At 40.4% G+C, this 27,069-nt stretch overlaps 1 protein-coding gene across 2 annotated transcripts; it reads left to right on the top strand.

Annotated features, from left to right (window-relative positions):
* Positions 1–294: 294 nt before the first annotated feature.
* ogdha (oxoglutarate dehydrogenase a) lies at positions 295–27,069 on the top strand. 2 transcript variants are annotated; one of them, XM_046871056.1, is made up of 23 exons: positions 295–464; positions 3,270–3,683; positions 8,671–8,859; positions 10,281–10,383; positions 16,560–16,675; positions 17,278–17,432; positions 17,733–17,879; positions 18,012–18,102; positions 18,422–18,601; positions 19,506–19,634; positions 19,770–19,949; positions 20,088–20,240; positions 20,360–20,462; positions 21,007–21,135; positions 21,216–21,366; positions 21,458–21,585; positions 22,802–22,980; positions 23,482–23,553; positions 23,650–23,775; positions 23,874–23,946; positions 24,522–24,685; positions 24,894–25,048; positions 25,686–27,069. In XM_046871056.1, exons 2-23 carry the CDS (start codon positions 3,459–3,461, stop codon positions 25,804–25,806), a joined length of 3,069 nt encoding a protein of 1,022 aa, XP_046727012.1. In that variant the 5' UTR covers positions 295–464; positions 3,270–3,458; the 3' UTR covers positions 25,807–27,069. The 2 variants fall into 2 exon arrangements, with proteins under 2 accessions (XP_046727012.1, XP_046727013.1); XM_046871057.1 differs by lacking the exon at positions 10,281–10,383 and adding an exon at positions 9,917–10,010.

Here is a 27,069-nt window from a genome sequence, read left to right as displayed (position 1 = left end):
ACACACTTTCATTAGAATATTCATCTTTTTTTTCTTCACAATGTTTTCAAAATGATCGTTTTTTTCTTGTAATAACAATATGACATATATAATATGATATCAAACATAATATTTAATTATAAGTACGTTTTGAATAAAATACATAATAAACTTTATTTGTATGAAAATGTTTAATAAAATAAAATTGTACAAATGTAATTTTTTTTTTAGTCAGGATTTGGCGGGAGTGACGTAGGCCATGTATCGCGGGAAAGCCAGATTGTGACGTCATACGGCACGTGGCTTCACCGTGCTCGAAATTTTGCACTTCCGGTTCTCGGGGAGGCGGCTGTATGTTTCTTTTCCTAGCCGGAGCGACCTAAAGGGCACCAGGACACACGAGTGGGGGGATTTTACTCCGTTATTACCCTCTTATTGCAGTTAAAACCCGCGGGTGGGAATAAATCTGACTGCACCGGATACAAGTGAGTAATAATTATATAAAATAAATAATAATTATAATCAACTACATGGCGAGTAGGTTACAGCGCTTCAACTGTAATGTAATGTGCATTAAAGAAAATAAATGTTTTTTATTTTTTACGCTTCAAATTGTTTGGAACGTGTTTTTTTTTGTTGAAGAATCTCCACCCGAATTTAGCTGCACGGCTCTATTACACCGGTTCGGTTCCAAAAACAAAAAAAACCCAACGCCGAGTCCCATTCGAGTGCACTTCCTGTAACATTTTCCGCGTGCTGAAGTGCACTTAGATAGGGCGCATAGTGCTAATTAGGATGCGACCATGATATCATATCACAGCGCCTGTTAGCTTTGGTGCCACATGTCCTCGGGTGTCGTTTATTTCAGTTTAATTCTTAAATGCTCACTGGGTGACGATTTTCACAACATTGTGCGTTTAGTTCACATTATATAAACTTAAATTAAACCGTGAATCGGGTCATTGCGAACGGGAGTTGCCCCAGGCTTAGCGAAGTCACTAGCATTTTCACCGTGCCATGTTTAGTGTAAGGACAAATTGATTGACAGAAATTGCGGCCAATCGGAGTGCTCGACGAGTTGCGTAATGGGCGGGTTTATATTGCTCTGACCAATGAGCTGCTTGATATGGGTGTGTTGCGCTAACCGTTAGACTGGTGTTAATAATACAAGGTCAGAACATGAACCTGTGCGCCTTTGAGGAACAGATAAGATATTAGGGTGTATTATACATTTAACTTTTGCACAATTTCCCTTTTTAAAAGCTTGCACAATGATTCCTGAGTGACTTTGTACCAAGTTTAATGTGATTGTCACACAAGAAAAGTCATTTCCTGTCTGTTGGGTCCAATTCAACACGTACAAAACAATCCATCAGAAACTTTCAACAAAACATGAGAAAACCCTACAAATAAGATCCTGTGGACCAGAACCGATTAAAGAAATCACAGACGCTTTAAAAAGACTCGGACCCCTGGGAAACCGAATACAACTGATTTCAGGATCTGTGTGTGTCAAAAATGTTATCAGATATGAAATCCATCAGACGTCTGTTTTGATTCTTTTTCTTTTCCCCTCCATCTCTCTCTCTCCTTTTCTCCCTCTGTCTTTTTATCTTGAAGTCTCTCCCTCTTTCTTTTTTTTGCTGTCTGTCTTCTCATCTGATTTCTCTCTTTTCCCCATCCCTCGCTCTCACCTTTCTGTTGTTCTTGTGTCTTTTTATCTCTCCTTTTTGTCCTCTCTCTCATGTCCTATTTGTATTTTTCCCAATTATCTTTCTCTTTCTTTTGTGAATTTGTCTTTATCTTTCTCCCTCTCTATTATTTTTTTTTCATCCTGTCTCTTCTTTTCAATTTTATCGTTCGTTTTATTTCGTCTCTCCTCTCTCTTTCTTTCCCCATCCCACGCTCTCACCGCTCTCTCCGGTCCTTCTTTCATTTTTTTTTTTTTTTTCTCGTGTTTTGCTACTTTTTTTTTTTTCCTTTTCTCCTTTCTTTTGTGTTCTGTTTTCTCACTCTCGCCTCTGTCCTGTCTCTTTGGGTTTTTTTGTGTGTTTTGGTGTTTTTATCTGTCTAATTTTTCCTCTCTCCTATGTCCAGATTATTTTTCTTTTCCATTTTCCATTCTCTCTCTCTCTCTCTCTCTCTCTCTCTCTCTCTCTCTCACACACACAGAGGAAAAACCTAATTAAAGATTTATACATGTGACTCTCACGAAGCACCTGCACTGGAGACTCCTTGCAGAACGACGTATAGTAACACTGCTAACGTTTTCCTACACAGTTTACGTCTGGGGCTGTTTTTGGAGACGTCTCTTTACCCAGCGTGACCTTCAGACGTAGTCTGTTAATAAATACACCCGGGAAAATGTAGTTAGAAAAGCAGGGTGCTGGTGGGAATTTTCAGCCGTGCAGCATTTCTTCAGCGGAAGTGGAGCAGTAAAGAGGAAGAACACGTGAAGCGTTTTTTCCAACACCATATTAACGTCATAAAGATGTATAATAATCCACTAGCAGCTCTAATGATATGGTTTACTGTTGAGATGATGTTAAGCAAATAAAAGGGTAATGTACTCTGTGTGTGTGTGTGTGTGTGTGTGTGTGTGTGTGTATATACACACAATGCAGTCACTAGGATACAGTTCGTTTTCCATATTAAATCCTGCATGGTTTTGTGATTCGTGGGAAACCTTGCTGTTTGAAACTCCTCTCACGTCTTTAATAAATACTCACGTCTGATTGTTCAGGGGTGGAATCGTGATCAGTCCACTTGTAAAGTTGCCATTCCCTTTAAGGAGCCGTTTACGTGACATTTTTGGAAGGAGTCTCCAGTGTCAGCACTTTTTGTAACAGCTGTAACCTTTTGATGTCCTCCAGGACTGCGGGTTTTCTATTTTGAGGTTTTGTGTTACCATGACTTATAACCTTTTATATAATATAAATAGATGGCGAAAAAAAAAACCTTAAAGTAAATGAAAACGGATTGTCTGAGGAAAACATCTTTCGAAGGGGGAAACTCGTAAAAGCGTTAAAGCAGCAGTACGCATTCTGATCTTCACAGAGCTTTTTGGCTCAGCAGAACAACAGAGCTCCTCATGCAGGCTTGTTTCTGGCCCTGAAACATGTCAGACGTGTTGGAGAATAAGTTTTGATAAGTTAGATTTGAAGTTGTGTATTTTCTCAGATTGTACCGAAATTCAAGATTCAAGAAATTCACAAGCTTCTCCTACTTTAAAATTATCATTATTATGATTTTTTTTTTATTGATTGATTTTTATTTTTTTTTTCTTTCAGGTCTGGACAGAAAATCTGACGAATCTCACTGTGGACTTGGAAGAAGAAATCGGTGTCTGGGTCTTCAGAAACATCTCATCTTCTGGTTTGGGGACTCGGGGGAGGTGACTTGGTGGTGGTGTTCTTCTCTCTTCTGGAGCGAGCACTGTTGTGTTTGAGCGAAAGCACTTTTTTTTTTATCGGACTGCGATGCACCGCTTAAGGACTTGTGCGGCGCGGCTTCGGCCGATCACGGCCTCACAGACTGCTAAGACTGTCACACATCAGAGGCCCGTGGCCACACTCAGGACGTTTCAGCCAATCAGGCGCTACATCGCGCCGGTGGCCGCCGAGCCGTTTCTAAACGGCACGAGCTCGAACTATGTGGAGGAAATGTACTACGCCTGGCTGGAGAACCCCAAGAGCGTGCACAAGGTAAGAGGAAGAGACAGACGAGACGATGAGGACGGATTTCCGCCGCATCTCCGTGGCGATTAAACACAGATATTGTCACACGTTGCTCCACGGTATTTCGTTTAGGGATGTTATGATATCTCTTACTAGCTTTGATTTAAGTGGTGGCTCAATGCCTCAGGTGTTGGACTCCTGATCTGAAGGTCATGAGGCCAAATTCCAGCACCACAAAGCTGCCATGGTTGGGGCCCTTGAGCAAGGCCCTTAATTCTCACCCATTTAGGTGTATAAATCGGTCGCTCCGGATAATTGTGTTGGGGATCTGTAGATATAAATACACACCTCCAATTCCAAAATCGCTGAGGGAAAAAAAATCACGAATTTAGCGTATTTTTTTTTTGTTTGTTTGTTTGTTTGTTTGTTAAATCTCACATTTAAATTTTTTATTACACAATTAATACAAAAACAAACATCAGATGTTTCAAATGAGAATGTATTCTAATTTAAGGAGGAAAAAAAAATTATATATAAGGTCATTTTGAAATTGGTGGCTGCGTTAGATCTCAGAAAAGTTGGGCCATTCCCACTGTGTAGAATCACGTCTTTTAGTCCATATACATCTGGAAGCTGAGGAAGATCAGTTGCTGAAGTTTTGGGAGCGGAATGTTTTCCCATATGTGTCTGATACAGGATTTTAGCTGCTAAACAGTTCTGGGTGTTCTTTGTTGTGTTTTTTCCTTTTTTTTTATTTCATGATGTGCCAAATGGTGAAAGATTTGTGTATGTGTGTCAGAAATATCCTGTCAAAGAAATCTCTTCAGGTCTTGTGATGTTTTGGTCATATCTCCATCGTACGACTTATTCATTCTAAAAAGTTCTAAAACGAATATAAATTATGTGCATATTTACACGTAGGAGGTGTGGCTTCATGTCAAGTTTACAGGGGTTCTAGATTTGAATAATCAGGTTCCTATGCAGAGAATCCGGAAGGCCAATGTTAAACTTTTCAGTCACAGTCGAAGGCATGAGGACGTATGGAAATTGATATCTTAGGAATCTTGTTTGTCTTTTAAATCATGGGGAGTTTCCGAAGCCCCAGAGAGACGACAGGCTCTGAATTCAACCTTCGTCATATCTACAGCATGTCCGAGCAAGCAGCAAGAATTTCCATTGAGATTTTTATTTTCTCAGTTTTTCACAAATGGGAATCACTTTTACTTCGGAATAGTGAGCAAATGTGAGCAAAAATATATATCATCTATATGAAATGAAATAAACCCGCAGCTTTAGTTTCAGGTTTCGCAGGTTCCTCAGATTCCTTATAAATAATGAATAAATAATTATTTAGCGCAGACTCTGAGTGGAACATGGCTGAGAAGGTCTGGGTTTGGCCTTCAGGTCTGTCGTTCGCTCTGTTAGAAGAGAAGCGGCGTTTAATTCTGTTTTTCTGTTTCGTCGCGATGGAAACTGCATCGTTCGTGTTTTTTCCTGTGAACCTTCCTCATTGTTTATTTTCCTGTAATTACCAGATGTTTTAATATAAATCTATTTGACGATGAAGAAACGTTTGCGATAAAAAAAAAATCTGCTTCGTTCCCTCTTTTTTTTTTTTTCTTTCTTCTGTCTTCCTTTTTTTCCTTCCTTTGCATTTTTTCTTTCTTTCCTTATTCTCATCTTTTTCTTCCCCTTCTCTGCTCTTTTTTTTCCTCTTTTGCCTTATATTTTATTTATATTCCTATTCTTTTTTTCTTCCCTTCCTTTCTTTCCTTCTTCAAATCATCATTCCTGTCTTTTATTTCCAGCCCTTTGTCTTCCCTTCCTTTCTTATCCTGCTTTGTTGATTTTATATTGTAGCCTTCGAGTTATTAGCATGGGAGGATCTGGGAATCACCAGGAGAGAAAATGAAAACATTTTAGAACACATATAAAATGATACCTTTATAAATAGCATTTAAATTTTTTTGTAGTCAATTATTTATTCCATTATTAAATTATAAACAAATCGATAATTTATATTGAATTTATATTATTACAAACACTTGCTTTATCATTTGTAGTAGATTTTCTTTTCTTATTTGGTGCCTTATGTTTTTGAACTTCAAAGGACCAAAACACAAAAAAAAAGCATTTTTAAAAAATGTATTACGTAGTACTGTATTATAGTGTTTTGTTTTGTTTTTACAAGAGACAGAAAAATTCCATTTAAAAGTGCGTTATAAATAAGTTATTGAAGTTTTAGTTTGCTCTGAAAACCCAGACAGTAAATCCGCTTTGTCTATTCGGGCGTAGCAAAAATAAACAACATATAGCCAAAAGTATTGGAACACCCAACTTTTTGTTTTCTCAAACTAATTTGGAGAGACGAAGTAGTGTAGGGCGTATAGCAGCATGAAATTTTCCCTTCACTTGAACTAGGAGACCCAAATCCTGATCCAGCATGACGATGCTGAAAAAAGAAAAATTTACATGGTCTAGTGTCCACAAACTTTTAACCATGTTGTGTATATATGACTATGCAGTGTCTAGTGTACAGTATATGTTCTGCAAAAAAAAAAAAAAAAAAGGTGGCTGTAACGTAATACGTTGTCTGATTTGTTAATTTGTTTGTTATTATTATTGAAATAAAAATACGGTGTCCTGGTTAATATATAATAAGGTTTAAATCTACATGGACTTTCGATAACTTTGTCAGTTGTGATAAGGGTCGAGATATAGCAGTGCTCTGTGGACTCCAGACTGCGTTATTACTACGGGGGTCAACCTCTGCTTTTCGTGAACACAATCCCTTAATGGCCATGAGTTTACTTCCTGCAATTGTTAAGATCATTTACACATGTTTTTAACACGTCGTCGGTATTATTCGAACGGGTTTTGCGTAACGGGAGTTATCTAGTTTCTTGAAGGTCGTCGCTTTGTGTAGAACGTAGTGAAAAGGTCACCTTGTGGGAGTCGAATCACCGTCATGTCCTTTTATCTGCAGGGATTCTCCAGTACACACGTGGGGTTTAGGGCTTGATAGGGGCTCGTTTTTCTGCCGTTCTAAAATCACTTCTAAATTCAGAATACATACATTTATATGATGTATGAGGTTTAATTTTTTTATTATAATTGTTTTTTGAAAAATTATGAACAAAAATCCATTTCAGTACAGTTATGGAGAAAGAAATGCAAAACATACAATTGCTTTTCTTTAAAAAAAAAAAAAAAAAAAAAAAAAAAAAACAATTCTTTTTTATTTTTTTAATTAACGCAGTTTGTTATTAACATTTGCAAACATCAACAGTTGACATTTTTTAAACAATTTTGAGTAAAATGCCTGCTTGGGTAAATTAAATATAACATTTATATATATATATATATATATATATATAAATAACAAATTAAATTGATGTAAATACAATTAAATAAATGGAAATATTTAAATTAAATAGACCCCATTTGGTGGTTGTGTGTGTGTGTGTGTGTGTGTGTGTGTGTGTGTGTGTGTGTGTGTGTGTGTGTGTTTTACATTTAATATTTAATTTTCTAAATATAAGATCTACTGATTTCAGCAGACTTTAACAAATGTCTTTATTCCATCCTTCATTCATTCGCTCTCTCGATGTGGAACTGTCAGGATTTTCACCTTTTTGAAATTCTTGAAGCTGGACAGAAAACACTAAAGATTTAACATTCAATTTCAATGTAAGATAATTTTTTGTTTCCTTTTTTAAACTTTGTTTCACTGCGAGTCGTACCCTGTATCCATATCACTGTTTGCGACAAACAAAAAGATCTTGAATCTATAGCGCTAGCGTTAGCCGCTTCCTGGTTAGCGGCTCGCGCTATTGAGTTTTAATGCATGCGCAAAATGGTACAGAGTGAGAAACACAGTGACACTGCGCTAACTCTAGTTTCTTTTTATACCCCTGGTATTGTTGTGTATGTTTTCAAGTAAAAAAATTATTAAAAAAAAAATCAAGAGATTAAAAAAAAACTTGCGGTCCGTCAATTAAAAGGTTCCTGAGGAAACTTAGATTTTAACTATGTTCCGCACGTAAAAAAAAAAATCGATTCTCTCTCATATCTATTTCTTTCTCTCTCTCTCTCATCTATTTCTTTCTTTCTCTCTCTCTCTCTCTCTCTCTCTCTCTCTCATCTATTTCTCTCTCCAATCTATTTCTCTCTCTCTCTCTCTCTCTCTCTCTCTCTATAGTAAATTATATATATATATTTTTAGATAGATAATATCTATGGATGGATAAATAGAAATTGATGGATATATATCCAGTGATAGCTTTTTTTTTTCTTTCTTTCTTTTTTTTGGGTCGTAGGAATATTTCTTTTCTCCAGTGCTGCTTTCTTTTGCCATCAGTGTGGGTTTTTTTTTTTTTTTTTTTTTTTTTTTTTTGGCAGCAGATTTCATGAAGCGCTTTTTCCAGTCATATAGAAACTGGTTTTCGTTCTGCTTCTGGGAATTCACTAAACAATATTCATACTCTTGAAACAATGGTTCAAGCTGCTTTATTAGTTTCACACCCAAGATTCAGTTCCAAATTATATATCGTCTGAAACACGTCCTCCTAAAATAAATAAATAAATAAAGAACCGTGACTCTTTTTATTATAATTATTATTTCGACTGTTACAGATTGAATCTTGTTTGCATGCTGAATTTTTCCCCTCACTGTTTTCTATTGAAATGCAATTCTCAAATTTGCTAATTTACATTGTTATATTACCTGATTTCTTTAAATAGCTCATTTCCCTTCACATGTCTTGTGTCTATCCTGTTTCAAGGGACCGGTTTTCCATAAGGCAAATATTATATAATAAAACACACATCGCTGTTGCTCCGAGGTTTCTGTAAAATGACTCTCTTCCTCCTTTTTTAATGCTTCATTCATCAAATCAGCTGATGTTCGAGTCTCAAATATGTTATGTTGTTTAGAACGTCTAAAGTGAAGTCTTTAAACATCTGAAATATTCGCTAAATGACCTATAAATCCTCTCTTTCTGTCTCTTGGCAGTCTTGGGACATTTTCTTCAGGAACGCTAACGCCGGTGCTCCCCCGGGCACCGCCTACCAGAGTCCTCCTCCACTGGGCATGAGCCTGTCCGAGCTGACGCAGGTTCAGTCTTTGGTTGGTGCTCAGCCCAACGTGGAGAAGCTGGTGGAGGATCATCTCGCTGTGCAGTCACTCATCAGAGCTTATCAGGTACATCCAGTGCTCCAGTCCTACAAAAAGCACAATTGGGGAAATGCAAATCTCTGAAATTCTGTCTGCGAACAATTTTGCCCACTAATTGTAGTAAAAGTAGAAGCAAAGGTCAGTGTTCACGTGTCCCGACTTTGCCGTATATATTGAAGCAGAGTCCTGAGAGATTCTCAAAACGTGGACACTTTGTAATATAAAGGATAAAGAACGAAGGAATGCAGAAGAACGAGGAACCTGTTTATGGTGACTGCATGGGGAACTACTCAACCGCATTCTCCTCCGCTGTTAGTATATGGTTTACACACACTCAAAAAGTATTTATGGCATCCTGAACAAAGGCGTTAATATCTCGACCAATGAGGATGCAGAATGCGAGTCACATGACCACTAGCTTATATAGTATTTGTATTTTTATATATAGAGCACGTGATCAATGTAATTAAACCTTTAGTCGCAAATATTTTTGCTTAAGAATAAACTAGAGAAGGGGAAAAACAGCATGTGCAGGAAGCTGTTTATGTTGGAGTTGGTCTTATTTGTTTGATTCCAATATCGCTGCTATTTTCTAAACTTATTTTTATACGTGTCCATGTCCCGAGTTTCGTCCAGATTAAACTAACACGAGGTAAGTCTGATCTAAATTTCCTGATTTTTGGTTGTACACCAGGGCTTTTTTCTTTTTTTCGTTTGTTTGTTTGTTCGTTCCAAGGGGTCCAGGAGGATTAAGGCAGCGCTACATATCAATGGTGCTCACACAAAATTTTCACACTTTTAACATGTTCACTGAGGGCGTACTCACTTTTGTTGGCAGTTATTTAGACAATAAATAAATCTGCTGTGCACAAGCAGAACATTGACGACTCCTAAAATATATTTGTTTCATTTAATCTTAAATTATAACGATTTCTGTACAGTATTTTACTGTCTCTTTTTTGACAGCCCTGGTGTATAAAATTTTTCTCTGTATAATTATTTAAAGTTTTTTTTGGGGGGATTGGCTCCGCCTCTACACACTGAGTTTCTTGGTCTCTTGTGACTGCTGTTGCCTTGTTTCCAGGTCATGGGGCATCATAATGCCAACCTCGACCCACTTGGCATCAGTTGTGTAAATTTTGACGAAGTCCCAGTAGCTACTGGGTACCAGCGTGTTGGTGAGAAATGTTTTTTGTCCCTCTTACAGCTCCTGCAGAACTTCATTAATGGCCTGTTTTGTGTTGTTTGTCGCTTTCCACCCTTTACCCTTTTACCCTCCCCCATCCCCTCCCAACCTTTCTTCCTTCTCTTTCTCTTTTCTCTCCGTCCTTCCTTTGTCATTCGTTTCGCCACTTTCGCCAATCGCATCTTCATCTCCTCCGGCTATTCGTGCCCCCATTTTTCTTTTCTCCTCCTCCATCATCCTGCGGCTGCATCGTCTGCTGTAGATCCGGGGTCACCATGTCGCTCAGCTGGACCCTCTGGGGATTATGGACGCCGATCTGGACTCGTGCGTCCCCACCGACATTATTACGTCTTCGGATAAACTCGGTGAGGAGTTATGAAGCGTGTTGTACCGTCTCGTTAGCGATCACCGAGCGAGGATGTAAACCTCCGTTCCAGGGCGACTGGCAGCGATGGAAAGATTTAATTCCAGCTCTCTTTTTCTATAAACAAATCCACCGTCCCGCCCCCGGAGCGTTACACCTTCGCTCGGTGTAGGCAAGATGAGAGATGAAGCAAAGCTGTTTTGCTTTGGAGGATCTGCCAAGCTTGGGCTTTTCTTCTGACTTGCGCACTGCACTTTATTTATTTTATTTTATTTCTTTTTTTCAGCTTAGTACCTGGTTAGACTTTTCCTTTTCCTCAAAGCTGCATCAAAATACAAAACATGTCCTCCATTCCTTGTAGTGTATGAAGGACCTTGACTGAGGAGACGTGTCGAGTGAAGACGTTCGGTCTAGTGTGGGCTGCTGTTGACTCAAGTATTTGCTTAGGAGGCAACTGTTTCATCCCAGTTTTGCATATGTTGCTCTTATTGTGCATTCCATTCCACTACAAGAAGCTGCTTTCTAGTTCAAACAGATCTTGAGAAAGCTGTTTACATCTCAACCAGTCGGGTTGCAAGTCGAAGGACAAGGAATTCAAGCTAAACCTGGAGAACGGCTCATGAAAACGTTAGTCAGCAAACGTATGTGTCGGTATTCCAACACAGAAATAGCATAGCACCTGTTTTTGGAGCGTGAGACTGTGTGTTTTTCTCCAGATGTGAAAACCAAACCTGGAATTAAAACCCGAACCTGGAGGACAGTTTGTGTAAAAATTAGTTAGCATAACGTACACGTCAGTATTCCGACATAAGTAAAAGTAACCGCGTGCGTATTTTCGGAGCGCGAGACGATGTTTTCTCCAAATGCATCTACAGAACGCTCACCAATCACGGGGCGCACCTTTGGTACGGTGCTCTTTCGTATCTTTGTATCCAATACTTTATTTATCCTGGTGATCAGCTGAGGAGCACACGGCCCTCGTACACTTTCAGACAGACTTCTGAGACGCTCTAAATTCAGACGTCGATTGATCTGAGAACCGTGTGAGAGGTACAGCATGTGAAGGCGTCCTACTTCTCAGCTTCTCCATCATCTCATATCGGAGACTGCAAGCTGCAAGTGTTCCGTGATGCTGCTTTGGCAGAGCGAGTGTTTGCATAAAGGGCTTGTTGGCAGGAACTTGCTTTTCATTGCACTTTGCATTTGAGTGTGTTTTGAGGGACACTTCAAATCCCTGTTGAATAGCATTTTAATTGCTTGGATTATCAGAATTTTAAAATGGATGGGCAACATGAAGAAACAATTTTAGCATTTGGGAGACAACTTTAATCCAGGGGGACTTCCAGTTATCTCATGTATCCTAGAGATGGTAAGATTCAGCTATTCGCAATAAAAAGTGCGTTTGCCTCGTTTTTAACGTCTTTGCATCGGTAAAAACTGATTAATTAATATATCATTATTAGTAGACGCTCTACACTTTTTATTATTTTGAAAAAAAACGATATTTGATATGTAGATCGATTTCTTGTCATTAAACCGTTTCCCGAGCGCGTTCTCTCGAGAGTCAGAGTACAGATTAACATGGCAGAGGTAGAGCTGTGTCCTCCTGGAGACACAAAAGGAGGGAGTGAATCGTATCGTATCGGTAGCTGCTTCATATATATCTTTTAATGTATCCCTAGATGTGCATCTCTTATGTATAGACCTGAGCAGGTGAGGGTTAAGGGCCTTGCTCAAGGGCCCGGCAGCGGCATCTTAGCCAATTAATTTTTTTTTACATTTACTGCATTTAGCAGACGCCTTCATCCAGAGCGACATGCAAAAACACTTTGACTCTCAATTGCACGCCAGTCGCTAGTTTTTATCAGCGTTAGCTAGCATGTTGTGCTTGGAGGCACATTAGTTAGCAGAATTGTAAGATGCTTTTGTTTTTCCGTTTTGGTGTCTTGAATTTGGAGACTGGGGCCTGAAATGAAGAAACAAACCAGAGCTCTGTTTACATCGTTTCACCTTTAAACCATCATCAGTTGGATTCAGAAATAACGAGGTTCTTGACGACGCAGCATCCGGGCAGTCGGATTCCAAAATCTCCTGAGCTACAAATCAGAAAAATTGTTCAAACATCACACACTGCAGCTTTAACGACCCCGACAAGCGTTCAACTGACCGTCAAATGCATTGGAAGGGAGAAGTTTTTTTTTTGTTTTTGTTTGTTTGTTTGTCAAACAAATTCAGCCTAAACAATGACCCTTAAAGCCGTGTTTTTAGGTATTCCCAAAATTGTTGTTTCCTGCGTGAACACACTGACAGCATGCGACGCCGCCGCATGTCTCCGATTTGGTCAGACCCGAGCAGACGGAATGTCACGGAATTTGTTTCCGAGCTTTGCGTTTTGTGCTGCAGCGGGATTTGATTCCTCGGGTTGTGTTTTGTCAGAGCTCGTGTTTATAAAGGTCTTTGTCTTTTTTTTTATTTGTTTTTTTTTTTAATGAGCTTTGCTTACGATCTGTAGAAGTAGCCGCGGTGTCGTGCGGACGTAATTGTTGATCCGAATTGGATAAAAGCTTGATTGTGGAAAGGTTGCTGAAATTGGGCTTTTAATGCATTTTAGCAGTATTTAGGGCGTGTGTGTGTGTGTGTGTTTATTACTGCATTTATTACCAGACCGCTTGTGATATTTAGCCTACCGTATTTTCCAGACTTTAACATCTCTAAACGTAATGACTGTAGCACTAACAGGAGGAAACCACATTTCCAGAGCATTTCTGATTCCCCTCTTATGTAGGAACGGAGGTTTTGTCTCAACTTTCATGTTCGTCTGGAAAATACAGTAATCTACTGTGGTGTCTCATCAATGTGTTCATTAACGTCTTCCGGATGTTTCTTTCCTGTCACTCCTGCTCCAGACCTTACACAATTCAAGGATCGGATAAGTGTTCTAACTGTTGGAGGTAGGCCTCAAGGACGAGCTAGCTCCATGTGTGTCTAGTCGTCTAGTCAACCCCCTTTTTTTTTTCCTTTATTTTCTGTCTGTTTTATATTTTAATTCTGTTGCTTTTTTTCATTTTTGGTTTGTGAGGGAGTCGGTTTAGGCAGCAAGCCACATAAATCCAAAGCAGCTCTCTTTTTTTTTTTTTTCTCGATCCAGTCAAGTGGAATCATCTGGAAACGTTACCATAAATAAAGACAATCCGTTCTTATATTGTTTGCGTAAACACAACGACTTGATCCATTAATAGAAGGAGACGTAACTCTACACAGTGGCTCCTCCGTCCGCCTGCTTGCATCGCCGATGCAGAATTGTGCGTCATTTAATTCTAGATACACAAATACGCCATGCAGACAAAAGTATGTGGACACCTGACCTTAAGATTAGAATGTGATCTTTTGAACATTCCACTTTGAGTCCACATTTACTGTTCTCATAAACTCCGCTCGGCTGGTAGGGTTTCAAAGGGGTGGAAACTTTCCGGAAACTTTTAGGTAAAATTGCTGGAAACTTTTAGGTAAATTCCTGTAAACTTTCAGGTATATTTCTGGAAACGTTCCATGGGAACTTTATCTGGGGAATTTTGGCAGTATTGGAAACTTGACATGCAAACTAACGCAGACATTTTTGACTTAATTGTTAGTATAATTTTGTTGCACAAAAGTTTCAAACAAAGGTATATAATATTTATGTAATTTTACGTGAATATTCTACTTCTTTTGATGTGCAAGATTAAAGTAATGATGTGTATGTGATTGAGGAATGCACAGTGCCTGTAGGGGGCGTGGCCTCAGTAACCCTGCAGTAAATGTGCTGTGTGCATGTGATCTATAAATGTGCAGGTAGTAAATAAACTGAAATTGCATTAAATATGGTTCTTTAAACCAAAATCCTGCACTTTTTAAAAAAGGCTCACCTGCAATTTAGTAAATTCCCAGTTTATTCCCATTAATTCCCATAGAAAGTTTCCAGTATTTAAAATTCCTGGAATTTTGCAGCCCTAGCCACGAGGGTGTAGTAAAGTCAGGTAGTAATGTGGGTGATTTTAAGGAGATCTGGGGTGCAGTCAGCGTTCACATTCTTTCATGTTTAGTAGGGTTGAACCTCTATAGCAGGAGACCTTCCACTCCAACTCATATGAAGCAGATCTTCATGAAGATGTTGTGCACAGGGGCATCGTCATGCCTTAATTTGTGAATTTTATTTATTTATATATATATCTTTTTATTTTTATTATAAATTTTTTATATATTTTTTAAATATATTTTTTTATACATTTATGTATATATTATATATAAAAAATTATTTATTCGGGGTTTTTTTTTTTTTTATACGTCGACTAATAAATATAATAATTTATATATGTTTTTTTTTGTTTTTTTTTATACCCTCAATGTACCTCCTCCTTTCTTTCTACTTTGTCTTCCAGAGTGTGACTACTGTTCTCACTTATCCCAGAGCTCTGAAAGGGGTAAATTCAAATGCTCTTTTCCAGAGGTCTGTATGCTCCAGAGGTGGACGATTGTCTGATTTTGTGTAGCGCTGTGCATTAAAGCGTGTCGAGAGAGAAAACGTGCACGCACACACGCTCACACACACACAGGTTGTGTTTGCTGCTCATGTTTGCTGGGTGATGGCTTCATGCTTATTTTCTGGGCAGAGCCGCTGCGTTGTTAAGGTGAACCTTCAGTTGTGAAGGTGGTGATGAACTCGTCTGTGTCTGGTGTGGATCAGGTGTGTGTGAGGTTCGAGTTTGATTTTTCACATTCTGGAAACAGGGAGGTTCAGGTTCACTTTTCCATCTGAGCGACTTCCACCGAGTCCTGGCCCTGAAATAAACATCACTCCTTTCTAGGTGGAGTCACATGCGTACACACACACACACACACACACACACACTCTCTCTCTCTCTCAAGGTATATTCTATCTCTTGTGCTTTCTCTTTCTTTCTCTCTCTTTCTTCCTGATGGTCTCTATCTGTTGCGCTCTCATTTGCTCTCTCTCTTCCTCGGTTTGTGTCTTTCTCCCAGTGATTCTCTTTCTTTTCTGATGGCAACTGTTTTCTCTTCTTTTATTTTAGTGTCTCTCTCTCTTTCTTTCTCTCTCTCTCTCTCTCTCTCTCTCTCTCTCTCTCTCTCTCTCACTCTCTCTCACTATTCCTCTGGTTCTGTCTTTTACCCTGTGATTCTCTCTGTCTCTCTCTCTTTATCTTGCGCTCTCTCTCTGTTTATCTGTACATGTTTTTTTCCTTCTCTTGCTCTCTGCCCCTCTCTCATGTCCAAGTTGTGACTAATTCTCTCTCTTACTCTCACACACTCACTCACACACACACACACACACACACACACACACACACACACACACACACACACTTACAGTGGAAGGTGTTCTGTGTATCCTCAGTCTAACTGACTCTGTCTCTCTCTCACACTGATTCACTCTCAGGTGCATGACCTGGTGTTTTCTGCCTCCTGCTCGACATCCCATAATATCCACCAGTCCCGTTTCCGTTTGTACACATCAGCATTGTACAGTTTGTCCGTGTGTGTGTGTGTGTGTGTGTGTGTGTGTGTGTTCCCATCTTTATCCGTGTGCTGCGAGTGTACTGCAGGGAAATATCTGAAATTTCTTCACATGATCTACAGATTCTAGAAATCATTTCTTTTGTATAAATTTTTTTAATGAATGTTTTCATGACTGTAGTTTTGAGTAAATAAACATGTCTGTGACCCAAATGCAACGTTTTACACGTCACATCATTTTAGCCTCACGTAAAACCTCCCCGTGTGCAACCTCGAATGCCATGCTAGTGCTAATAACCCAATCGACAAGAGCTGAGAATGATGACCTTTTTCTTTTTTTCTTTCTTTCTCTTATTCCTATGTTTATAACTTCATTATTCCCCCTGCTTGACCCCATCCTATTCTCTCCATCTATCTATCTCTCCATCTCTCCACCTATCTATCCTGCATGTCATCATTGTCACGGCTTTGCTTTATGATCGTTCTCGTGACTTGTGTGGAATGTGTTTGCTCACGCTTATTCCCATGTGCCCATGCATTCACTACCTCTCCATTCTCCCATCACGCCATATTCTAAACCACTCTCATCCCCTCTCTTGCACTCGTCTCCTTTTTTTTTTTTTTTTATCCCCCTCTCCTCTCCCTGTCTCTCACTCCGGCTTGCAGGATTCTACGGATTGGAGGAGTCCGATCTGGATAAAGTGTTCCGCCTGCCCACCACTACCTTCATCGGGGGCACGGAGAGTGCTCTACCTCTGCGCGAGATCATCCGCCGCCTGGAGGTCTCACACACACACTCATCACAAGAAGCTCATCAATTTACATTTAAGGCATTTGGCAGACTGTTTTAGCCAGAGCAATTTACATTTTCTCATTCATACAACTCGGCTACGGGGTCAAGAGGGCCTTGCTCAGGGGGCCCATAAGTCTTTAGTTTTTTTAGGATTTTCTGTACCTCAGTGAATTGTCGATTAGAATATTATTTATTAACAAACACCACACACTGTGATTGTCTATTTATTTACTTACTTTTATCCATTTAGTTTTACTTTTATGTCAGGTGCCGTCGTTTTTATCACCATAGCTTTTTGTTTTTTCATCTCAGAAACTGGAGACTTCTTTCTTATGTTAGTCTCCATACAGAATTATTATTCCTAAGAAGCACAAAAGGTTTTATTAGTCTTTTTAAATTATTATTCAAATAGTGTGTGTCTGCCATAAATTAGTCCCATTAAATGAGATGTCGCAAGTGATAGAAAGGCAAATCAACTTTAATCGATCGTCTTTCCACCAATCAGATTTGATCATACAATTTGCGAGGTATAAATATGGTTTTGGTATTACTGATGTCTCACCCAAGTGTGTGTGTGTGTGTATGTGTTAGATGGCATATTGCCAGCACATAGGAGTGGAGTTCATGTTCATTAACGACCTGGAGCAGTGTCAGTGGATCCGGGAGAAGTTTGAGACTCCTGGAGTCCTGCAGTTCAGCCTGGAGGAGAAACGCAGGCTGCTGGCTCGCATGGTCCGCTCTACCAGGTATACACACACACACACTTTATTGTTCATGAAAAGTGTCACTAAAACGATTAATGGTAGGTACAATTTGATCTTTATACACAACGTAAAACCTTTGAAATGTGCATGGAATTAAAACGAGCTGTATTGTTTGCTATCTCAGTTTGTTTAAAATGTCGAAACAGCTCAGTTCTACACCTAATGCACCATCAAAACTAACCGAAATGAAACTATAATAACTCCTTGAAAACGATGCCCCGGTATGCGCACGTCCTCACTCGTTAACATTCATCAGTTATGGTGAACCTTGTCGCACACCAGGTTTGAAGAGTTTCTCCAGAGGAAGTGGTCCTCAGAGAAGCGTTTTGGCCTGGAGGGCTGCGAGAGCCTCATCCCCGCCCTGAAAACCATCATCGACAGATCCAGCGAGTCCGGCGTGGAGAACGTCATAATGGGAATGCCGCACAGGTGTGAGCCATGACGCCTTGCTGCTGGAGATCAATGTGATGTTGATCCTGGTGGTCGGGTTGCTGGGTATTTATTTATTTTTTTAGCAAATTTTTATGGGTTGTAATTTGTGCCGTGTGTGCGATCGCGTAGGGGACGACTGAACGTGCTGGCCAATGTGATCAGGAAGGAGCTGGAGCAGATCTTCTGCCAATTTGACTCCAAGCTGGAAGCTGCTGATGAGGTGAGGAGACTGGTTGATTTTTCAGTAAATGTAATAAATAAAATTTACTGAACGGAATGAATTTACAAACTATCGGCAAATCCGGTCTGGATTCTAATTGGTCGGATTAATGTATTTAATGGCAGCTCGGTTTGTAGTTCACGACAAAACAATTATAGCAATTAATCCGTTTTAATACATTATGTTTTCTACGTTAAGAACTCGCTTCAACGGATGCGTAATCTAAGACTGATCATCAGAAGGAAATGGATGTAATCTTCATGTTCATGGAAGGAGTCTCCAGTGTGAGTCCCAAGCTGTAACCTTGTGTGTGTTACAGGGTTCTGGAGATGTGAAGTACCACTTGGGCATGTACCACAGGAGGATAAACCGTGTCACTGAACGGAACATCACACTGTCCCTAGTGGCCAACCCGTCTCACCTGGAGGCTGTGAACCCAGTGGTGCAGGGCAAAACCAAGGCCGAGCAGTTTTACTGCGGAGACACAGATGGCAACCGGGTCAGCAACACACACAAACACACACAATATACACAGTTACTGTGTATACTTTCCACAGCATGCTCACGTTTTTTTATTTCAGGGTGGCGCAGGAAAACGTGAAATTTTGGAACTAGCAGTTGGTGACCCTGGGGCTTGGGTTATTGTTTGGAAACAGTTTGAGCTCGTTTAGAGCCCGATAATGGATTAATCAGCCGCCTTTATAATGGACAATGGATTAAAATAATAATACCAATGTAAAATAGTACTGAAATTTATTACAAAAAAAAACTGTACCGAGTCATGAAAAGTGTAAGAAAATGTGCTAAATTTAATAAAAAATAAGACACTTCATTAAACAGCAGGCATAAGTGACTCGCCTCTAGAGGCCGCTCTCAACCTCAACCTGGAAAAACTATCTTTTTGCTGACAGTTCCAGCAGTCAACTATCGGTGACAATTAATCGTCAAAACGGATGAATTAGTCGACCTCCATTTAGAAGATTTTGGTTCAGACTAAATAAAGAAGTCCCCAGATGGTGTTCTGCACATTTAGAAAATATCGAGGCTGTCTATAGAGTTATAATGACGGCGGACCTTCTCAGCTGTTGCAGCAACCCGGAAAAACTATCAGTTTGGATTTTTGCCAATAGCCATTAATTCAAGGAAACAACTGCCACTGCTGATTATTTAGCAAAATCGATGAATCAGTCGACCTCTAATTCTAACTAATGGCAAGAGGTTCTAAACGATGTTGTGCTGGTTTCAAACAATTGGAACAAACAGTTCCAACAACGCCCCAAAATCCTAGTTACAAAATTTCCCGTTTCCTTGCGTCAACTTTGTATTTCTGAGGTAAAGAATAGACCAGGAAGCAGACAAGTGTTTCAGTACTGTTTTGTGTGTGTGCGTGCACGCATGTTTAGGTTATGTCCATTCTGCTCCATGGCGATGCCGCGTTCGCCGGCCAGGGCATCGTCTACGAAACCTTTCATCTGAGCGACTTGCCGTCTTACACCACACACGGCACGGTGCACGTGGTAGTCAACAACCAGGTACGTATGCACACACACGCAAACATTCAGGTTCAAGCAGTTCAAATCTTCTGTAATTGAATTAAACAACACGTGATTGTCATCATTCACACGTCTTTAACCCGTCTCACCCAAAAATCTCTCTTGGTTTCTCAGATTGGTTTCACCACTGATCCCCGAATGGCTCGATCGTCTCCGTACCCCACCGATGTGGCGCGCGTGGTGAACGCCCCCATCTTCCACGTGAATGCGGACGACCCCGAGGCAGTCATGTACGTGTGCAACGTTGCCGCTGATTGGAGAGCCACCTTTCACAAAGACGTTGTGGTCGACCTGGTGAGCGTTTCCACGGTTACGTGTTCAATCCATTATTAACAATATTATAATATGTGAAACGTAACGTTCTGGACACCTGTGTGTGTGTGTGTGTGTGTGTGTGTGTGTGTGTGTGTGTGTGTTCTCTGTCCATGTTAGGTGTGTTATCGGCGTAATGGCCATAACGAGATGGATGAGCCCATGTTCACGCAGCCTCTGATGTACAAGCAAATCAAGAAACAGAAGCCGGTGCTACAAAAATACGCAGAGAAACTCATTGCCGAGGGAGTCGTCACACTCCAAGAGTATGAGGTCAGGACACATACACACTTTTTACTGGATCTGGTCCAAAGTTGCAGATTAAAGTGGCTGTAGTTGTTGGTTAGAGTTAAACATAATAAACATTAAGGTGTGTGTTTTTGTGTTTGCAGGAGGAAATCGCCAAATATGACAAGATCTGTGAGGAGGCTCACGCTCGCTCTAAGGATGAGAAAATCCTCCACATCAAGCACTGGCTGGATTCCCCTTGGCCTGGTGTGTGTGTGTGTGTGTGTGTGTGTGTGTGTGTGTGTGTGTGTCTCTGTGTGTGTGTCTCTGTGTGTGTGTCTCTGTGTGTGTGTCTCTGTGTGTGTGTCTCTGTGTGTGTGTGTCTCTGTGTGTGTGTCTCTGTGTGTGTGTGTCTCTGTGTGTGTGTGTCTCTGTGTGTGTGTCTCTGTGTGTGTGTGTCTCTGTGTGTGTGTGTGTGTGTGTCTCTGTGTGTGTGTCTGTGTGTGTGTGTCTGTGTGAGTCCGTCTGTGTGTGAGTCCGTCTGTGTGTGAGTCCGTCTGTGTGTGAGTCCGTCTGTGTGTGCACACGTGTTTTTATGTGTGTCTATGCAATTGTGTTTCTCTTTGTGAGCGTTTGGCTTGTTTTATGCATGTGTTTGGTGCATATGTGCGTGCGTGCGTGTGTGTATTTTTTGGTGGTGCAGGTATGGGTTGCTGTGTTTCCAAATTTGTCCTTTCTTGATATTATGTAAGAAAGCTCCTATTAACGCTTTTGTGTGTGTGTGTGTGTGTGTGTGTGTGCACACATCTAGGTTTTTTCACACTGGATGGTCAGCCCAAAAGCATGACCTGTCCTTCTACAGGGTTGAGTGAGGAGGAGCTTACACACATCGGACAAGTGGCATCATCGGTCCCTGTGGAAGACTTCACCATTCACGGGGGTATGTACACACACGTAAACACACACACAAATACAAAAGCGTTGTAGCGGTGGATAATTAATCGTGTGTGTGCGCTTCAGGTCTGAGTCGGATCCTAAAGGGTCGTGGTGAGATGATCCGGAACCGGATTGTGGACTGGGCTCTGGGAGAGTACATGGCCTTTGGTTCTCTTCTTAAAGAAGGCATCCACGTGCGTCTCAGTGGCCAGGACGTGGAGAGAGGAACCTTCAGGTGCTGCTGAATATTTTGCTGATGTTGGAGGTTTTTCCCAGACAGTTATTTATTTATTAGTTTTATTTTTTTTCTTGTTTCTCCTCTGCAGTCATCGTCACCACGTCCTTCACGATCAGAACGTGGATAAGAGGACGTGTATCCCTATGAACCACGTGGCCCCAAACCAGGCTCCCTACACTGTGTGCAACAGCTCACTGTCTGAGTATGGAGTGCTGGGTGTGTGCACTCACCCCACACATATATACATACACACACACACACACACACACACATACAGGTTTCAGATTTTCAGGCTGTGTATCGGTAAGGATCTGGCAATACGATATGTATCACGATACAGGGGTTGCAATACGATACAATGTGATACTGTAAGCAAGTTGATACATTTCAGGAATACGATATCAATTTTGGAAATCTGTCATTCAGAACACACCAAAATATGCAAACCAGAACACAGTGGAATTTGCATTAATTACATCTACAATGCACTGCTAAACCGAACCCCTTAAAACATACCCCTACCATAAAACCTGTGCCAGTACCCGCATCACTCCTCAGTGGCCTGATATGAAGTGGGATTGATGATGATTGTATTATATTATTAGTATTAGCATTAGGTTAGTAGTAGAAGCACGATCTTAGCGCTAACTAGTGTTTTACATCTAAAAGCTACAATCATAGAGAGGCAAGAAAATAGAGTGTAAGAAAGACGATTATTTCTGCTATAATGGTCGAGAATGCAATTAGGCAGCACTGCACTTGCTGTATTTTTAGCTTTGTGTATATTGCACTGTACTTTAAGCCACAAATGAAGCTTCGTCTGGTTATAGGTGTTTGGCAGCGTTCGCTCACAAAGTACACAAGTGCAACCACGAACAGCACATGTTGTTCCCGAGCTCCTTAAAGCCATTTCAACATTTTTCAGCCTAAAAACAAACCACACATAAATAAAACCCCAATTGCCATATTACATCAAAATGCAAATGAATATGCAAATTAAAAAAATCATAAATTAAAAAAATATAAAAATCCATTTCGAATTACTTAAATAAATAAATAAATAAATAAAGTGCCGCACGCACGTTTTTAAGCCCTATTTTGTCCGTAGGCGACGCTTTTAAATGAGACGCCACCACAGCGGTCGAGAGTTTAGCGAGTGGTGCATCAGTAATAATAGTCCGTGGGGAAACGGTGCTCAGTGTGTAGTTAAATAGACAAAAAGTAGCAAAATTATTTGCCTCAATGCTGCTTTTTTTTTTTTTTTTTTTTTTTTATTATTATTATTCTAATTACTTGAGGAATCGTTACAGCTCTAGAATCGATAACCAAACATATCACCATACTCGTGTGGATTGATATTTTACTGTAGTATTCCCATCATGCCATTTACCCTGTCTTTATTTCTATCCCACTTTCTTTTTCCTGCTTTCAGGTTTCGAGTTGGGATTTGCCATGGCCAGTCCGAACGCTCTGGTTTTGTGGGAAGCCCAGTTTGGAGATTTCCACAACACTGCCCAGTGCATTATCGACCAGTTTATCTGCCCCGGACAGGCAAAGTGGGTCCGTCAGAACGGAATAGTCCTGCTGCTGCCGCACGGCATGGAGGGCATGGTGAGGCAACATCTCCCACAATCCACCTGCATGGGCTTGTTTGTGCTTAATATATTGTTATTGTATCCTAGTTATATTATAGCATGTTATTTTTGGATGTGATTACGGAGAAAACTAATTTCCAGCCTCATCCTCGCCTGTTACACCTGTTTGGTTTTTATTTCTATATTTATTTTTGCGCTTTTATGATTCGCTTTAACGTGGAACATCTGTGAAGGAAATTTGTGCCTGTTTTTAAATGCATTTCAGCTGCTGTAAAAAAACAAAATAAAGCCTACAGCTTGTCATTTTAACCAAGAAGACAAAAAAAAATTGTTTCTGCGTATATCGGCACGGCACTCCTTCCGTAATGCAAAACCTTTCATCTTTAATCATCAAAACGTTTTCATTCTCCTTATAATGCAATATTTAAACAGATGTGTGAAGTGTGTAAATCAAAATGTATTAGTGATGCCTTTCTTGCTTTTTTAAAGTTTATTTATTTATTTTGTACTTTTATAGGGTCCTGAGCACTCATCAGCTCGCCCCGAGCGTTTCCTGCAAATGTGCAACGACGATCCAGATGTTTTCCCAGTAAGACAGATGTTTGTTTTAATAAGTGTCATTATCAGGAGTATCCTTTTAATTTTTTTGGTTGTTTCGTCAATAAACGATGGTTCTGATCCATAGAAAATCACTGATGACTTCGCGGTGCGTCAGCTGTATGACTGTAACTGGATCGTGGTGAACTGCTCCACTCCTGCCAACTACTTCCACGTGATGAGGAGGCAAATCCTGCAACCCTTCAGGAAGCCTGTGAGTTTATACTGACACTGCAGCATACACACACACACACACACACACACACAGCAGAGAAAGATCGATTAACCTGCATCTCTATATCTTTCCCACAGCTCATCATTTTCACTCCCAAATCTCTACTGCGCCACCCAGAGGCCAAGTCAAGCTTTGACCTGATGCTGCCTGGTCAGTCAAGTGATCCCTTTTTTTTTTTTTTATTTATTGTGGGGATGTATCCTGTCCTATTTTTTTAATCATGTGTCTGTCCATCTGTCGTTCTGATTTTTGTTTCATAGGTCTATCTTTTTTTTTTTTTGTCTGTCTGAGTCCTTTATTAATTTCTTTGTCCACCTATTTGTCTGATTATCTTTCTGTGGGTCCTTCTATCATTTTTCTCTCTGTCTGTCTTTTATCTATTTATGTAAGTCTGGCTTTTCCTTCTGTAGGTCTATCTATCTTTTTCTGTCTGTGATATCTATCTATGTATCTTTCTTTCTGTCTGTGTGTCTGATTTTTTCTTTTGTAGGTCCATTCACTTTTTCTGTCTTCTATTTGTTTTTGTCTGGCAGCTTGTCTGTCAACTGTTAGTGTGTTTTGTCTGTCCGTCTTATTGTCTTTTTATATAGATAATCCGATATTGACTTGACAACACGACTAGGTACAGTGATACTTTATTAAAGAGTGTGTGTGTGTGTGTGTGTGTGTGTGTGTGTGTGTGTGTGTGTGTGTGTGTGTGTGTGTGTGTGTGTGTGTGTGTGTAGGCACACATTTCCAGCGTGTGATCCCAGATGAAGGTCCTGCAGCCCAGAACCCTGCTGCAGTGAAGCGTCTGATCTTCTGCACAGGGAAAGTTTACTACGAGCTCACACGTGAGCGCAAGAACCGTGACCTGGAGGACAGTGTGGCCATCGCACGTATTGAGCAGGTACTACACACACACACACACACACACACACACACACACACACACACTATAACAAAATAATTGATAATAAAATACAGTGCATGGAGTGAGATGTCCGGACTCCCATCGAATATTTAGGTCTATCACGATATGCAGTTTACAGCATATTAATAATATAACAATAAAACTACAGAAGGAGGTGACCTTTGACCCCTTTTCCATCCTACAGCTCTCTCCGTTCCCCTTCGACCTGGTCAAGGCCGAGACGGAGAAATACCACAACGCCGACCTGGTGTGGTGTCAGGAGGAGCATAAGAACCAGGGATACTACGACTACGTTAAGCCTCGCATGCGCACCACTATCAGCCGCGCTAAGCCTGTCTGGTAAACACACACACACACACACACACACACACACACACACACACACACACACCTCCCTCGTTACACCAGACCAAGTTATATGTAATCGAAAAAAAACAGTAGAAGTTACACACATCTCAAATGATGCCATCGACATTCTATAAAATGATTTTATGGTCCTCGTAGACGTTTCTCCACAAAGATATATGGTTCCTATAGCAACGGTACAGCATATTCCATGCTCAAGACGCGTTATGAGCCTTCAGTTATCGGTGGCTACAAATGATTAACCAAACACACCAAGGTAAAGTACTTGAACAAGGTCTGAAGTGCGGCCAGTGTGTTTATCGCGCGTCATCTGATAAGCAGCCTGCCTTCGTGACGGAACACACTGTTCTTACCGCCAACGACAAATAAAACCAGGCCTGACGAATTCCCGCTCAGGTTTTAGTCTGCTTTTGAACAAAAAAACAAATACTATACAAATACTAAATACTGGAACATCTTCCCAGAAGAGTGGAGGGTCTTATAATAGGGGGCTAAATGTGGAATGGGACGTTCAGAAAACTTTGGTCACTATATAGTGAATAACAATGGTGTATTGTACATGTAATTACAATTAAGGATACTATAATTGTGTGTGTGTGTGTGTGTGTAGGTATGCCGGCCGTGACCCTGCCGCTGCTCCAGCCACCGGCAGCAAGAACTCCCATCTCCTGGAGCTGAAGCGCTTTCTGGACACTAGCTTCAACATGGATGCCTTCAAAGATCGTGTCTAATCACGCAATCAGACAAAACGCTTGGGTTATGTCGCCTTCTCCAAAAAAAAAACCAGAAAAAAAAAGGCATTTGGTCATTATAGCAACAAACACTGCTTTCTCGATCTCATACATCATACACACCTGCTGTCACTGTGTCACCCAAACATACATTAGCAGCAAAAAGGTAGTTCCTAAATGCACTGAGCGCTTCTTTCTTACACACACATACACACACACACACACACACCCTGTTATTTCCATTCTGAATTTCTTGCTTAGCTTAAATTTGTTTTGAAGTGTAACAAGGGCACAAGAGTATATGATACATCTGACCCTGGTGTAACGGTTATGGGGAACGAACGCACAGCTTATGACTGATTTCAGATTAAAAAATATATATATTTGTGGCGGTGGTTCACGCCCCCTTGTGGCTTTTATTATTTTTTTCCCTTCAGCTTTTATACAAGACTTGGCAAAAGCGGTAAGCGTGTGGAAGTCAGGAAGGAAAGCTTGTGTGCGTCATGTGCGCCCACATCGATTTTAAAGGAGAACTAAGTGTTCATGCGATCAGACAGGATAATCCAGTATCGGCTCTGTGTATCTCTATGACCTCCATGTTCCTGTATAAAGTGCTCTTTTGCTGCTTTTGTGTTTGCGTCAAGCTACTGACATCCAAACGTATATATACACACACACATATATTCCCCCATTTTGAAAGGCTTCAAGTAGTATTTTATTTCCTCCTTCTTTGGTTTTTATTTCTGCTTTAACGCTCAGCACACACACACACACACAGCTCGTCTGAATGTGGTTTCCTTCTGTGACGTTGCACAACAAACCGGACACGTTTCCTGACTGTTCTTTTTAAGTTGTATGATTGTATTTATATGAAAATGTCCGCACAAAACAACAGGGAGGCTCATGACCGGCGATTTTATATATACGTATATATAAAATCTCGTTTGAGCGTGTTCCCTCAGGTGCGTACACTAAGACCCCTGAAAGTCTCATCTCACGACAAACTACACTTTATCTGCTCCTCTTCTGCCAGTCCATGTGCCAAAAAATTAAAACTTCCCAAAACTTAAATCTCCTGATGTCTTGATAGGCCTGGCTGATGAGCTCCGGGTGAAACCCCAGTGTTAGCGTAGGATGGTTCTGAAAGAAAAAGCACGATGGTCTTTCGAGGAAGCAGATGATTTTTATTTATTTTTATTTTTGGAAAAATTGAGATTCATGTCCTTGTTTGTCTTCATTTAATAAACACATTATCTTCTCATA

Source organism: Silurus meridionalis, chromosome 17 (assembly GCF_014805685.1).
Source record: "Silurus meridionalis isolate SWU-2019-XX chromosome 17, ASM1480568v1, whole genome shotgun sequence".
Classification (NCBI taxonomy): Eukaryota; Metazoa; Chordata; class Actinopteri; order Siluriformes; family Siluridae; genus Silurus; species Silurus meridionalis.
This window is presented reverse-complemented; position numbering and strand designations above follow the sequence as displayed.